At 43.2% G+C, this 14,490-nt stretch overlaps 1 protein-coding gene across 1 annotated transcript in view; it reads right to left on the bottom strand.

Moving 5' to 3' along the window:
* Positions 1-504: 504 nt before the first annotated feature.
* alg9 (ALG9 alpha-1,2-mannosyltransferase) overlaps positions 505-14,490 on the bottom strand; it is a 38,565-nt gene continuing 24,579 nt past the window's right edge. Inside the window, exons 9-15 of the mRNA XM_060912957.1 lie at positions 14,020-14,142; positions 13,782-13,936; positions 10,068-10,197; positions 9,724-9,871; positions 9,504-9,633; positions 2,853-2,983; positions 505-1,190 (exon numbers count right to left, since the gene is read on the bottom strand). Coding sequence (XP_060768940.1) covers positions 1,067-1,190; positions 2,853-2,983; positions 9,504-9,633; positions 9,724-9,871; positions 10,068-10,197; positions 13,782-13,936; positions 14,020-14,142 — 941 coding nt within the window. The 3' untranslated portion in view covers positions 505-1,066. The remainder of the gene's footprint in view (positions 1,191-2,852; positions 2,984-9,503; positions 9,634-9,723; positions 9,872-10,067; positions 10,198-13,781; positions 13,937-14,019; positions 14,143-14,490) is intronic.

Genomic DNA, 14,490 nt, shown 5'->3' on the forward strand with positions numbered 1-14,490 from the left:
TCCTGGAAGCCTCCCTGGGGAGGTGTTCCAGGCATATCCCCCCGGGAGGAGGCCCCAGGGAAGTCCCTCCAGCATGTCCTGGGTCTACGTCTCTCGGCTGGCCTGGGAACGCCTCGGTGTTCTTCCCGAGGAGCTGGCCGAGGTGTCTGGGGAAAGGGAAGTTTGGGCTTCCATGCTCAGACTGCTACCTCCGCGACCCGGCCCCGGATAAAGCGGATGAAGACGAGAGGCAAAGTCAGCAAGCATCATGTTTGCACTTGTGAACTCGTTCATGGAATCCACATACCTTTGAATATCTCATTCAAATTTTGAAGAATAAATCTTATATTGCCCAACATTAAGCCTGTTCAGTTTCATTTGCCTAGACTATGTAGTTTCTGGGATATTTACATCTCAAATAATATCAAATTTTTTAAAAAACACCCTGTATTTTTGACCTGTGAAAACACAAAGCTGTTGCACCTTGTATTCCAATATTCTGTATAAATGAGTCTCTGGACACCATTCAACAAGATGTTCTTTATTTGACTTGATCACACACTGAACACTGAGATGATGCCCCCCTCCTCCCCCCCAGGACATCACTGATACTGACATCCCACTGATCAGAGCAATCAGAACACTGGGTGTTGTTTCTTCCTCTGCTGGAGAAGGGACAGGACACACAAGCCCATGTATGTATACGGCACACTGACCGAATTGCAACAAAACTATGGACGTTACCCAAGACCTGAGACGAGTTCAGTTCATTGTCCAAGACCAGGTCGATACTACATGGACATGCACAGGGAGAATAATTCAAAGATCCTTAAAGGGGCTGTTGAGCAAATGATCCTCTGCTCAGAAAGATACAGCGTGGTGTGAAGGAAAATGGAGGGATCTGTGATGAAAGATGTCATATCGAATGATGCAAGATGATCGGTGTGCAAAATGGCTCCAACGATTCCATGCTGATATCTCACACACACATGAAACACAATGAGATTGTTTTTCCAGAGGTGCAGTAAATCTGCTAAAGGGAGAAGCAAATAAGGAACGTAATGAGGATGAGCGACTAGATGAGGCGTCAGGGCTGTGTTCGTCTCCTGCTGTGTTTCGCTCGCCGTGGTTTCAGGATGACGTATCTGCTATAACTGGTGTACTGCTCAGATAGGAACGGAATGAAGAACGCCCTGTAGAACCTGGAGGACCTACAGAGGAAGAGAGGAAGGTCAGAGATCTCAATATCCTTTTTAAAAAAATCCTCAATCTATAGATGATATTAATCTCTGTGCAGAGTTCATTACGGCTACAATTTTCTTAAATCGACCTTCAGGATTTCATCCAGACTTCCAAATGGGGTTATTAATATATATTTTTATGACTAAGGCGCCCCCTATAGGACAAGTGCATTCAATGCAGGTGTCAATATCAAACGCAGCATTAAGGGATTACGAAGGATTTAACTCCGAGTCAAACCTAACACACTGGTGTCAGTATTTTAATAAGATAAGGTGCATGTGGTGATGCAGGATTAGTTTGAAAGACTACCAAGCTGCACTCCAGGAGACATCTGGAAGACGTTTGGCAAACGTAGAGAGTTCATGCGTTAGCGTTTTACTGCTTGGATTAATAAAAAGTCAGTCTCTGAAATGCGAACTTTATCTACTATGTACTGTAATAAAAAAATATTCAAATAGATTGCACTATGACCATTTATGCGTCAGCTGAAATCTCAAATCTGAGTGGTCAGAAAGTGTTGAATCATTTTTCACACCTATAACAGCGAGACAAACTGCAGCTTTATATCAAGGTGCTCGTTCTAGTAGGTTATTGTTTCTTTAGCTAATTCACAGGGACTTGCATGCAGAACATACTACACAATCTGAGCCTGGTAATATCTTTAAATAGATCTAAAATGCATAATTGAATAATTCAAGTGTCAGTGTTCTTTAAAGGAACAGTCCACCGTACTTCCATAATGAAATATGCTCTTATCTGAATTGAGACGAGCTGCTCTGTACCTCTCCGAGCTTTGCGCGACCTCCCAGTCAGTCAGACGCGCTGTCACTCCTGTTAGCAATGTAGCTAGGCTCAGCATGGCCAACGGTATTTTTTGGGGCTGTAGTTAGATGCGACCAAACTCTTCCGCGTTTTTCCTGTTTACATAGGTTTATATGACCAGTGATATGAAACAAGTTCAGTTACACAAATTGAAACGTAGCGATTTTCTATGCTATGGAAAGTCCGCACTATAATGACAGGCGTACTAACACCTTCTGCGCGCTTCGGCAGCACATTGATATCTGAGCTCCGTATCAATGCGCTGCCGAAGCGCGCAGAAGGTGTTAGTACGCCTGTCATTATAGTGCGGACTTTCCATAGCATAGAAAATCGCTACGTTTCAATTTGTGTAACTGAACTTGTTTCATATCACTGGTCATATAAACCTATGTAAACAGGAAAAACGCGGAAGAGTTTGGTCGCATCTAACTACAGCCCCAAAAAATACCATTGACCATGCTGAGCCTAGCTACATTGCTAACAGGAGTGACAGCGCGCCTGACTGCGTCTGACTGACTGGGAGGTCGCGCAAAGCTCGGAGAGGTACAGAGCAGCTCGTCTCAATTCAGATAAGAGCATATTTCATTATGGAAGTACGGTGGACTGTTCCTTTAAGGAGACATTTATTTAACACTTCTGGAAGGAGCCTTCAGTATCAGTCTTCTGTGTGGATGCCAATGGACATGGAATAAACTACAGCTGTCTTGAATTAAAATGGTTCATTTTGAATCAAACAATCCATTCACTAAAAACACACGATTTGACCATTCATTCATCACACTCTCGCGTCTTTTCTAAAAAAGGCTTACTTTGAAGCATCTAGGAAGGGTTTTTCTGCGATGATGCTCCACTCATCTTTGTTAGCTGCGTAGAGCGGTTCTCGTGGGGCTTCGTTGTCTGTGGCCAGGTCCACCAGATAGTGGCAGTGCTTCACATCCACCTGAAGTAGAGAAAGAAATCAAACTTCTTGTCACTTGTCCGCTCTCAATAAAAAATTACTTTCTATAGACCGATGTTGTAGCATAACCCCTGCTGTAATCAAGGGGGTGAATCTGAAACCCATCCAAAGCTTCTTACAAGTCTAATCCTAAACGTAACCATAACCCACGAGACACTGTATGATGGAACAACACACTTTTCCAGCCTGAAACACACCAAGTTGGCGCCACCTGGACTCCTCCCCACAATAAAGTACATTTGAAGTACCCCTTAAAAGATGTTGATTAGCAAAGCCACTAAGCATGTAAGGCTATATCGTGCGATAATAAATCATGATACAAATTTATGATCATTTGAATCAAATAAATTAAAACAAACAAAAAAACCCACGATCATCAACAGGCTGTGTAATCTTTGTCTTTCCTCGCTGTAACATTCTTTAGACAGCAGAGGGCACAATTAATTTACAGGGATGAGAATGGGACATTTAAAAAAAACTCTGAAAATGTCTGCCAAGGGTGCAAAGCGTGCATGCGGGGGGGTTTCAAAGGGGGGTGCGCCTTATATATATATATATAAAAATAAATAAAATGTTTTCAAAATTCAATGAGGCGACACGGTGGTGTAGTGGTTAGCACTGTTGCCTCACAGCAAGAAGGTCCGGGTTCGAGCCCTGTGGCCGGTGAGGGCCTTTCTGTGCGGAGTTTGCATGTTCTCCCCGTGTCCGCGTGGGTTTCCTCCGGGTGCTCCGGTTTCCCCCACAGTCCAAAGACATGCAGGTTAGGTTAACTGGTGACTCTAAATTGAGCGTAGGTGTGAATGTGAGTGTGAATGGTTGTCTGTGTCTATGTGTCAGCCCTGTGATGACCTGGCGACTTGTCCAGGGTGTACCCCGCCTTTCGCCCGTAGTCAGCTGGGATAGGCTCCAGCTTGCCTGCGACCCTGTAGAAGGATAAAGCGGCTAGAGATAATGAGATGAGAAATTCAACGATGGTTTAAAACGTTTATAAACTTTAAGATAACAAATATATATCGTGAGCGATAATGGAGGTAACTGTAACGATATATTAGATTCCTCCTGACTATCTTTGACAATTTAAGTAAAACGTACCTTTGTGCTTTTTTGTTTTGATGTGCTCCTGGATGTTTCTAGCTCCTCTGTTTCCATAATTGATCATATCTGAGCACAGAATACACAACCTTTCCCGGCACGTCCACTTTTCGGATATGTTCCATCAGGCACGTCGTCACAGTTTGTGTCCCTATCTGCACGATAACGCTACTATCGAGCCATGCCCATCGGAAACATTTCTTTATCCCGTCTGATTTATCGATTTCCCTGGCAGAGCCCCGGTGGGGGCCCAGGGGGTGGGAGCTAATTATTTTTGGCTATTTTTTTTACCCCAAAACCATTAATTTTATCAGCAAAAAGTTGCAATGTATTTGGAAATAAATTCCCCTTCTTGGTGGACTACCAGGTGAAAACGATTAATATGGGACAAGAGACTTGTTTTTAATCAATTCACATTTGATGATTTCAAAAAAAAAAAAAATCAATGCACCTTTTAATATAAACGAGCTCTACAGTATTATATTTCTGCATTTTTGCTATTCATGTCTTTGAATACTCTAATCCTTTAAAATGAAGTGCAAACCAGAAAAAAGTTCTGTCATATAATTCTCTTAAGCTTTCTTCTGATGTTATCATGGTCGCAGGAGGTCTTGCATATTAAGCAGGCAACATTCAACATCACTCATCACTTCCCTTTCAACTGTTGTGTGGACTAACTAGGTTTTATCTGGACAGGATGTTGTGTAATGTAATACAGATACCATATGGTCAATTTGAAGATCAAGATGGTGATTTTGAATTAAAGAACAGGCATGTACAATGGGCATTACATATTGGAATTTTTTTTTTTTTAAATCAAAAACTAAGTTCATCTCGGCCTAAAAAACTTGGGCAGACGCTCCCGCGCGGCACATACCAGCAATTCGCCCCCCTATGAAATGAGCAATAAGTAGGAGAGTTATACACGGTATCATACCTGAAATTTTATCAGAAATATAGATATGATACTATGATTCTCCCCAACATGCTACATTAGATAAACTAACCCCATTTATAAAAGATACACAGTTTTATTTACATATACACATATATACACATTTTATATATATATATATATATATATATATATATATATATATATATATATATATATATGACGTGTATTTATGCTGGCTGCTTTATGTCCCGGGGCTCCCTCATGCCTGTGTTACCTTCTGGCTCTCTCCTTTTAGTTATGCTGTCATAGTTAGTTGCCGGAGTCCCTGCTTGTACTCGGTGCAATATGTATACCGTTCCTACTTATTCAGGTGACATTGGGCATACCTAATCACCTGTGTTTTCTTTCCCTCCCCCCACCCCAAATCTGTCCCTCTGAGTTACATGGAGTCAACAGGAAATCTTTTGGTGGAGACGGTGGGGACCTCGACTGGCTATCGTAGCCTGCAGGGAATCGGCCGTCAGACTTCTGTCGCATGTCCCAGACCCGGTGAAATGTAACTGAATTGTCTTGGCCAGCCCTAAGGGTCCCATCTGCATCTCATCATTGCTGAGGAGTGTGCTCCCATCACCCAATCAAGCATCCAGCCAGAGCAGGTCATGATATAGTTTACCATATTAACATGCCATTGTTGTGTGTTATGCCTGATGTAAAGACTCTCGTCTCTGCGAGCCTACCACACAGATTTAATACTTGTCATTTTTAGGGCATACCTAACAACGTGTTTTCTTTCTCTCCCCCCCCCCAATCTGTCCCTCTGAGTTACATGTTGGTCCTGGGATTGAGATGCTGGCCTCTTCTGCCCCTCGGACCTGCTTGATCCATCCTGGTGCCCTGTGTCTGGTCGGAGTTTTATCGCACCGCTCCTGTGAAGGACGGCCCCATGAGGACAGTTGAGGGTTATACCTGTTAAAACTGTTAATATTATAGTCAGGCTGTCTGTTGTTGCCCAAATGAGGATGGGTTCCCTTTTGAGTCTGGTTCCTCTCGAGGTTTCTTCCTCATGTCGTCTGAGGGAGTTTTTCCTTGCCACCGTCGCCACAGGCTTGCTCATTGGGGATAGATTAGGGATAAAATTCTCATGTTTTAAGTCGTTCAAATTCTGTAAAGCTGCTTTGCGACAATGTTTATTGTTAAAAGCGCTATACAAATAAACTTGATTTGATTTTTGATGTGATATATATGATGTATATTCATACATTGTTACTTTACGGAAATCTTCAGCAAGTTTGGTCTTTTCATGACAGCCTGTTGTAGACCTAAATGTAATGCACATGAACTGACACTCCTCACCTCAACATGTCCTTTACAATCATTTAAGCCACCATGGGCAATGCTGAAACCACTGCTGCAAACAGTACATCGTGCAAAACTGTCATTATTTTCTACCCTTATTAGACAGGGAGATTATTAGACAGGGAGATTCTTTTGTGTAATCTGAGCTGAAGTGGGTTTTGTATTTTCGTTTTTTGGGGGCGCGCGCTAGCTCTCTGCCATACCGATCCTGTAGGCTGCACTGACTCAACTGAAAACGTCGGTCCTTAAGAAAAGGGATAAAAGCCCGCCCACACTGAAAGCTGATTGGCTGATTTTGCTGAGTAACCCAATCAGGATGCTCTTTGTCTAGGATGAACAGGTACACGCACAGTCTCTCGCACTCCGTCATATGCGCACATTCTAAGATGCGCGAGGTAGACAATGTTGCGCGTGTGCGCTCTTGCTCCCTTGCTCTAGATTCCGGGAGATATTCTCCAATTTGCGGGCATCAGGGAGCCGCTATCAATATGCGGGAGACTCCCAGAACTTCCGGGAGACTCGGGATGTCTGCGTTATAAGGTGACCACAGATCGTTAACCACACACGCACACACACACACACACACACACACACACACACACCCCGAACCCCCGAAATTCTCAACGGATTTACACGTTTCACAAAAATGACATTTTCAGCGGGAAAAACTCGGAATTCCGCGGAAAATTCTCATCCCTGAATTTACACTAGCAGGAATGCAGTTAACTTCACTGTAGGCAGAAGTAACAGCTCTAATGCATCGAAAACACACAAAAAACATATATGAAATGGAAGAGAGCTGCTGTGTGATTGTACAAAAGAGATTTAACAAGAAAAATCAGAGCTCTCTTTACAGACTGCTGAAAGATAAAGAAAATAGAAGCAAATGAAGGGAGTACAAATGTCCATAAGTTTATTAAGAAAAAGGCCTTTGTTATTAACGTTTGGAATTTTTAATAAAAGGAATTTTTAGTTAATAGGCTGTTATATTTTAATCCAACCTTTACAAATGTGGGTAAATGATTATTGTTGGTTAAAGGGGTACAAAATATTAATATATACGGTTGCTGATGTGACAAAGTAACGTATTCTTAAGTATTCTATCAAATTGATGTACTAGAAAACAACGAAATATCTTGGTAATTGTAAATATAATACTTTATACGCTAAACTGCACAAGAGTCGCCATTTTTAAAAGACCGTGACGTCAGCGCTACCCACTGCACTAGCGGAACTCTCCGAAATAGAGGAGATAAGCGTGTAATCATGGCGTCGGGCGCATCAAGTGAAAGCGACAGCTCTGTCGAATCATACGAAGAGATCCCGCAAGACACACTGCAAGCAGGCTATGGCTTAGAAGGGTACCAGTTTGAACCTAGGAGAGGTACTCTCGACTCCGGTGATGAAATAAGAGAAGAAAGCTCAGATGACGGCGAGGATGAGACTGATGCTGACCATGGGCATGGCGAGCGTGGGGCAGAGCGTCTGCGTGCAGGTGACACGGCGTGGTGCTCGTGTGGAAAATGTAACGTGGAGTTGCTCACGAGTCCAGCAGAATTTATTTGCTGCAATGAGATAGGCGCCACCCGTGGACTTGTGAAATCGTCGCAAGAGGCAGAAACAGGTATTTCACACGTGCTATTCCCAACCTCAATGAGCCAACACAACTGGGCACATACATACGTCATGAGTGTTACGCAGAGAAAATGAACATGCATTCTGATTGGATAAAATTAATATCATGGCGGGCTGTTCAAACTGCGGAAATAGTTTGCTCGAGCTACTTTCAAAACACTATAACTTTCCAACCTTAGAACAAAAAACTTTTCTAAGTCTTGAATAAGGTTCATCGATGTGTGTTTTATTGTTATATTTACTCTATATATTGCCCTCTGTTCCCCTTTAAGAAAATGAAAAGTTTTTTTTTTTAATTTAATTTCACAAAAGGAATATTTAAAAGTTGAAAATATTGCGTTTAAAAAAAAAAAAAAAAAAAAAAAAAGGTGGGAAAATTGAATAGTGATCCGGGTGAATCTTTACATGCCTCAAAGCCACGTTTTGGCATATTTTGTACTGAAGCAATGAGACTAATGAAACCAACAAGTAAGGGATGTTTATGGCAACCAGTTTAGCATTTTATAAGCCAATACATCAGCTCACATTTGCCTCAGAGCAATGGGATATCTTTAGTACACAAATATTAGGTCACAAGCTTCCCCTACGTCTTAACTACGTTAGTTTCATAGCTCCAGTGCAACACTAATGAAGCAAACTTTGGACAATAAACATCTTGAGGAAAGGGAGCAATTATGTAACTTTGATTCATTACCAAAGTCATTATTGACGTTCTCCTAATTAAACAAATACAATATTTATATTTGGTGCAGGGTTTTTTCTAGAAAAAAAATTTAGTATGAGGGCGCTCACCATGGCGAGGGAGCGAAGCGGGGCGGGGATGGTGCCGGTTGTCCGTCCCCCCCCTCCGCCGTGCGAAGCCTTTGAAAAATTGAGGCTACAATGGGACATTCTGAGGCTATCTGAGAGGGAAATTGGAACAAATTGTCTGTCAACATTGAAAAAGAAAGAAGTAATCTTCTTCTGCCCCGGACAGTCTTTGGCTTTCTTCTGTTTCGTGCCGCGGGATGACATCTTTAAATGCCCAAGTGTCAAGAAAAACAACTCGCGAACTACTGTCAAAAGGTCATTCCCGCGCTGGTGGGTGAAAGGTCATTCAGTCTCGAGAAATCTCGCTCTACAAGTCAGCTGACCTTGTATGTAACCCATGTCAAATCTCGCGAGAGCAGCCGCGACAAGTAAACAACTAAACAACATGGCGCCTCAGTCTGGAAAACGCCAAATCGGATTGTTTTTGCACCGTCTGGCGGTGTATCTACTATGATTGGAATATTTTTGGAGCAATTATAACGTATTTGATGATCAGACACATTGTCACGTGGTGTTGCTGGGATGTTTTCACGGAGAAAAGATCGTTTTGAGAAAGATTGCATGTTGTGCAGTAGCATATAAGTGCATGGCCTAAGTGTGACTTGGGGTTCAATCGGCATTTCAGTAAGAGGGCGCAGCGCCCCTGTTCCCCGGTTTAGACGAAAGCCTGTGATGTGTGCACAGCAAGTTTTCTTTTCAGGGCTCACTCACATATCGAGATGGCTCCTCTAGATTCTGGTCGTTCATATCCGTCGGGATGAGACGTGTAGCATCCAGGCCTGAGGCGAAGGGCTTCGGGAGCTGCCCTCTAAACTCTGACTGGATGAACTGGAGCTGCCAGCTGGAACACAAGCAACACAAAAACAGAACTAAGGCAAACTTTATGATGGTAGTAGGATGTTCATGTTACTCCATCACCACTAGTGCTCACTTGTTGGGCAGGAGGAAGCTGCTGGGGAAGCGGTACCACTCCTTACCCACACACACGCTCACCGCCCGGCCCTCTGGTACCGTGTGGATGGACGGGTCTTTGGCAATGCGATGGAACTCGGGATACAAATCCAGGGGAGCGTGATAACCTGTAAGCGTATCGCACCCATGTGGCCAAGAACTAAAGTATGAGCACTGCAGCTAAAACAACGTGAGCATGCATGTAACTAATAAATGTATCAGACTATACAAATGTAGTATATAAAATTCAAATTAATAGACAATCACATCAGTAAGCTGCCCTGGATAAGGGTGCTGTAAACGTTGGTAAATTTTGCGAGTCACCTCGGAAAAGAGCCACCGAACGGGAGAGAGAGAGCACACCAAAGAGAACAACGGAAGCCAGAGCCAGCCAGTTGGAGGAGATGGTGTAGTGCTCCAAACGATAGCGCTGAAACATGAAGTGGTAGCATTTCTGTAGAGAAACAGATTCATCACAATTAGAACCAGGGCTTTGAACCAGAATTTTTTTCCTATTGGTTCGTTCCAAACAGAAACGGAATTTTAACGTTTCCGGTTTTGGGTTCCACCATTAAATAGACGTTCCCGAACTGGTTAGAACAAAAACATTTCGTTCCCGGAACGGTTAATTACGTTCCCTGTCAGCTGTTTAACAAATGGCTATAAAATTATGTCTCTGTCTCATCCAACTTAAGCCAAATGTAGGCTAATTCTATTACAACCTTCATTAAATAAGAAATAATTCAACACAATTATTATTTCAAAATGTTGGCGATTTGGATTCTCAGTATGTCTTCCCATCTACACAAACAGAAAAAGTGCCAAAAATGAAAGATAATTCGTTTAGTGTGTTACCAAAGGCTAGTCAGGCCCTATAGAGGGCTACCGCATGACGTCACCGCGCCGCGAGATTTTGTTAGGCGCCATATTGGAAGGCCAAGTACACATCTATGCAAGTACATACATACATAAAACAAACTACACCTGAAATGTAGCCAGGGCCGGTTCTGCCCTAATCTGGACCCGGGTGCAACATCGCGCAACCCCCCCCCCAAAAAAAACACCAGTCTAAATCAGGACAACCATCACATAACTATAACTATAAACATTTTATATCAACTATTTTAACTAAATGGGCTATAATAAATAAGCCTGCAGGCAGCCACGGCGGGCTGCCTCAGAAAGTAACCATTTGTCCTACCTTAAAACTCGTTTTGCATTTTCTGCCTCCTTTTTTGTATTTTCAACCCTCCGTTTATTTTCTTTCCTTTTCTGAAAACCCGATTTGTGTCCAGACATTTTGTTCTGCTACCAACGATCTAGCTCGTCAGGTCTCGTCTCTCGAGCCCGCGATGATTCCCGTGGGAAGGGCAACAACTGATACATTTTTACAAACAGCCAATAGGGAGGTTGCATCGTTCAGGCTCTTCTTTGCTCAGACACTCAGTAATTCACTTATTATCACATGGAGAAGTGATGGTAGTCCACCTTCCCGCTCTCTCCATTCAGTCAGCGACCGTCAGACAGTCAGTGAACCCCAGCAGGTCATAGAAACTTGCGCAGGAGAAGAATGGCTTTTTTATTTGTAGGCTACGGAAACTTTGAGGAACGAAATAAAAACCGGTATTAACCGGTTACCATTATTTTTAATAAGCGTTTCTGTTCCGGAGCATAAAAAATAATAAAGTTTCTGGTTTCGTTTCTGTTCCATGTGAAATAGAAAAAGTTCCCGGTTTTCGTTTTCGTTCCTTGAACCGGTTCAAAGCCCTGGTTAGAACATAAATCATGCGAATACAACCATAACAGTCGGATTCGTTACAAAGTTTGTAACTCTACAGTACGGTATGTAACTGCTGTACAGGCTTGTAGTACTCTAGTCCAACTCATCTCATCTCATTATCTCTAGCCGCTTTATCCTGTTCTACAGGGTCGCAGGCAAGCTGGAGCCTATCCCAGCTGACTACGGGCGAAAGGCGGGGTACACCCTGGACAAGTCGCCAGGTCATCACAGGGCTGACACATAGACACAGACAACCATTCACACTCACATTCACACCTACGCTCAATTTAGAGTCGCCAGTTAACCTAACCTGCATGTCTTTGGACTGTGGGGGAAACCGGAGCACCCGGAGGAAACCCACGCGGACACGAGGAGAACATGCAAACTCCGCACAGAAAGGCCCTCGCCGGCCACGGGGCTCGAACCCGGACCTTCTTGCTGTGAGGCGACAGCGCTAACCACTACACCACCATGCCGCCCCTCTAGTCCAACTCGTGCCCTAATTTTAAGGACTCATGACTTGACTTAGACTTTTTCATTATTTTTTTTGTAACATGCCATAATAATTTGGCATAAGATATAAATATCTCCATTCATTTTTTGTACTAATTTCGTGTAAGAGTGTCACACCTGCGTGCCTTGGGGCATGCATCAGATAGACTCTCGGGTGCGCATGCTAAGCATACTCTCGTCTGTGCTGTAAACGACTAGCACCTGAACAGGATTAAAGCGCAATTAGCGCACCTATATAAAAACTGAAAATGCACTTACAATCAAGCATCCAGCCAGAGCAGGTCATGATATTTTTTAACCATATTAACATGCCATTGTTGTGTGTTATGCCTGATGTCAAGAGACTCGTCTCTGCAAGCCTACCACACAGATTTAATACTTGTCATTTTTAGGGCATACCTAACAACCTGTGTTTTCTTTCTCTCTCTTCCCCCCCCCAATCTGTCCCTCTGAGTTCAATGTTGGTCCTGGGATTGAGATGCTGGCCTCTTCTGCCCCTCGGACTTGCTTGATCCATCCTGGTGCCCTGTGTCTGGTCGGAGTTTTATCGCATCGCTCCTGTGGAGGACGGCCCCATGAGGACAGTTGAGGGTTATACCTGGAGGACGCTCTGGACTCTTATAGTAATGCTTTTATGGCTGAGGACTACAGTTGACTTGCTAACTTTAGGACTGCAGTTGTCATGAACAGTTTTGAACTCCAGTTTCCATCAATGAAGAGTTAGAACATCAACGAAACTGTCCTCATGTTAAAACTGTTAATGTTATAGTCATGCTGTCTGTTGTTGCCCAAATGAGGATGGGTTCCCTTTTGAGTCTGGTTCCTCTCGAGGTTTCTTCCTCATGTCGTCTGAGGAAGTTTTTCCTTGCCACCGTCGCCACAGGCTTGCTCATTGGGGATAGATTAGGGACAAAATTAGCTCATGTTTTAAGTCGTTCAAATTCTGTAAAGCTGCTTTGCGACAATGTTTATTGTTAAAAGCGCTATACAAATAAACTTGACTTATTTTGCGAAGTATTGAGTTGTGTTGCTGACACGTTACTGAGCCTTATTTCCTCGTTTGGTTTCCTGATTTCCTGTTTCTCATCTTTGATTCTGCCGAGTCTACGATAGCCTGTTTGTGCCTTGCTTAACCTATTGCCTGTTTCACCGTTTTATGATTTTGCCTGCCGTTCTGGATTGTTTATCTGTCTTCACTTGGATTAATAAACACATCTTCTGCACTTGCATCAGTTTCCCAACCATCTCTGACAGAATACTTCACATTCCCTGATAAAGAGAAGCACATTCACCTGTTGAGGAACAAACGAACGTTAATGGCGCTAAAACAGCCACCATCAAATGGTGCGGTTAGAGTGTTGGACTCGGACTCGACTCAAATTTCTTTAATGACTTGGACTTGAACGCTGGGGACTCGAGACTGGACTAGGACTTGAGGTTCAGTGACTCGACTAAAACACTGCTGCGGTTTCTGCTGCTTTCAGGTCGTCCTGCAACTCTTTTTGAACCACTGTTGGCTTCTCTCTTATCTTCCTTATCATTAGTCTGAGAACCTGCTGTGAAATCTTGCACCTGTCCAGGGATGATTAATTGTGAGTCCATGAACTTTCCACTAGCATATCAACTTGCTGTCTTTAGGCTTGATGATTTAGATCAGTATATCTGATTAGAAATAATTCCCCCCATTCTAGCATTTCTTAAGACGAATGACGTTTCAGGAAGAACGAACGCTCACACCGTGTTACCTGGAGAGAGGAAAGAGCCACAGCGCCACACAGGCAGATGAGGGGGTAGATGGGAAACAGGAAGCGCTCCTCCTTGTGGGGACGTGTGAAGAAAATGAGCATCCAGAGGTACATGGGAGACAGGGTGAGCCAATATGGACGGCCGAGGTTCTGCACTGCAGTGCACAAGTTTGATCAAGAATCAGTCAACCCAGGACAGAGCATTTCTTTTTCTCTCCGACTCCCTTCTTTTACTCACCGTTGAAGCGCTGTAGCAGACCCTCCATGAGAGCAGTGAGAGGAAGTGAGAACAGCGCCAGCACAAACACAATGTTGAAGTTGAGGAACCCGTTCACAAAATAGTAGTGCCAAGGCTCCGTACCTGAAGAGACAACAATAGCTTACTCTGAGTTTATCCTGCTTTCCTCCAGTAATTGGGGGGTGGGGGTGTTTCGTTTATCTGAATTTTGTTAGAGGTGGAAATCACAACCTACCATTATTAAAGATTTTATATTTCTCAAGTCCCAATTTGACTTTCTACATCAATTCAATTGGTTTAATCCAAACCTCAAAAACATACACTACCGTTCAAAAGTTTGGGGTCACCCAGACAATTTTGTGTTTTCCATGAAAAGTCACACTTTTATTTACCACCATAAGTTGTAAAATGAATAGAAAATATAGTCGAGACATTTTTCTGGCCGTTTTGAGCATTTAATCGACTCCACAA

Source organism: Neoarius graeffei, chromosome 28 (assembly GCF_027579695.1).
Source record: "Neoarius graeffei isolate fNeoGra1 chromosome 28, fNeoGra1.pri, whole genome shotgun sequence".
Classification (NCBI taxonomy): Eukaryota; Metazoa; Chordata; class Actinopteri; order Siluriformes; family Ariidae; genus Neoarius; species Neoarius graeffei.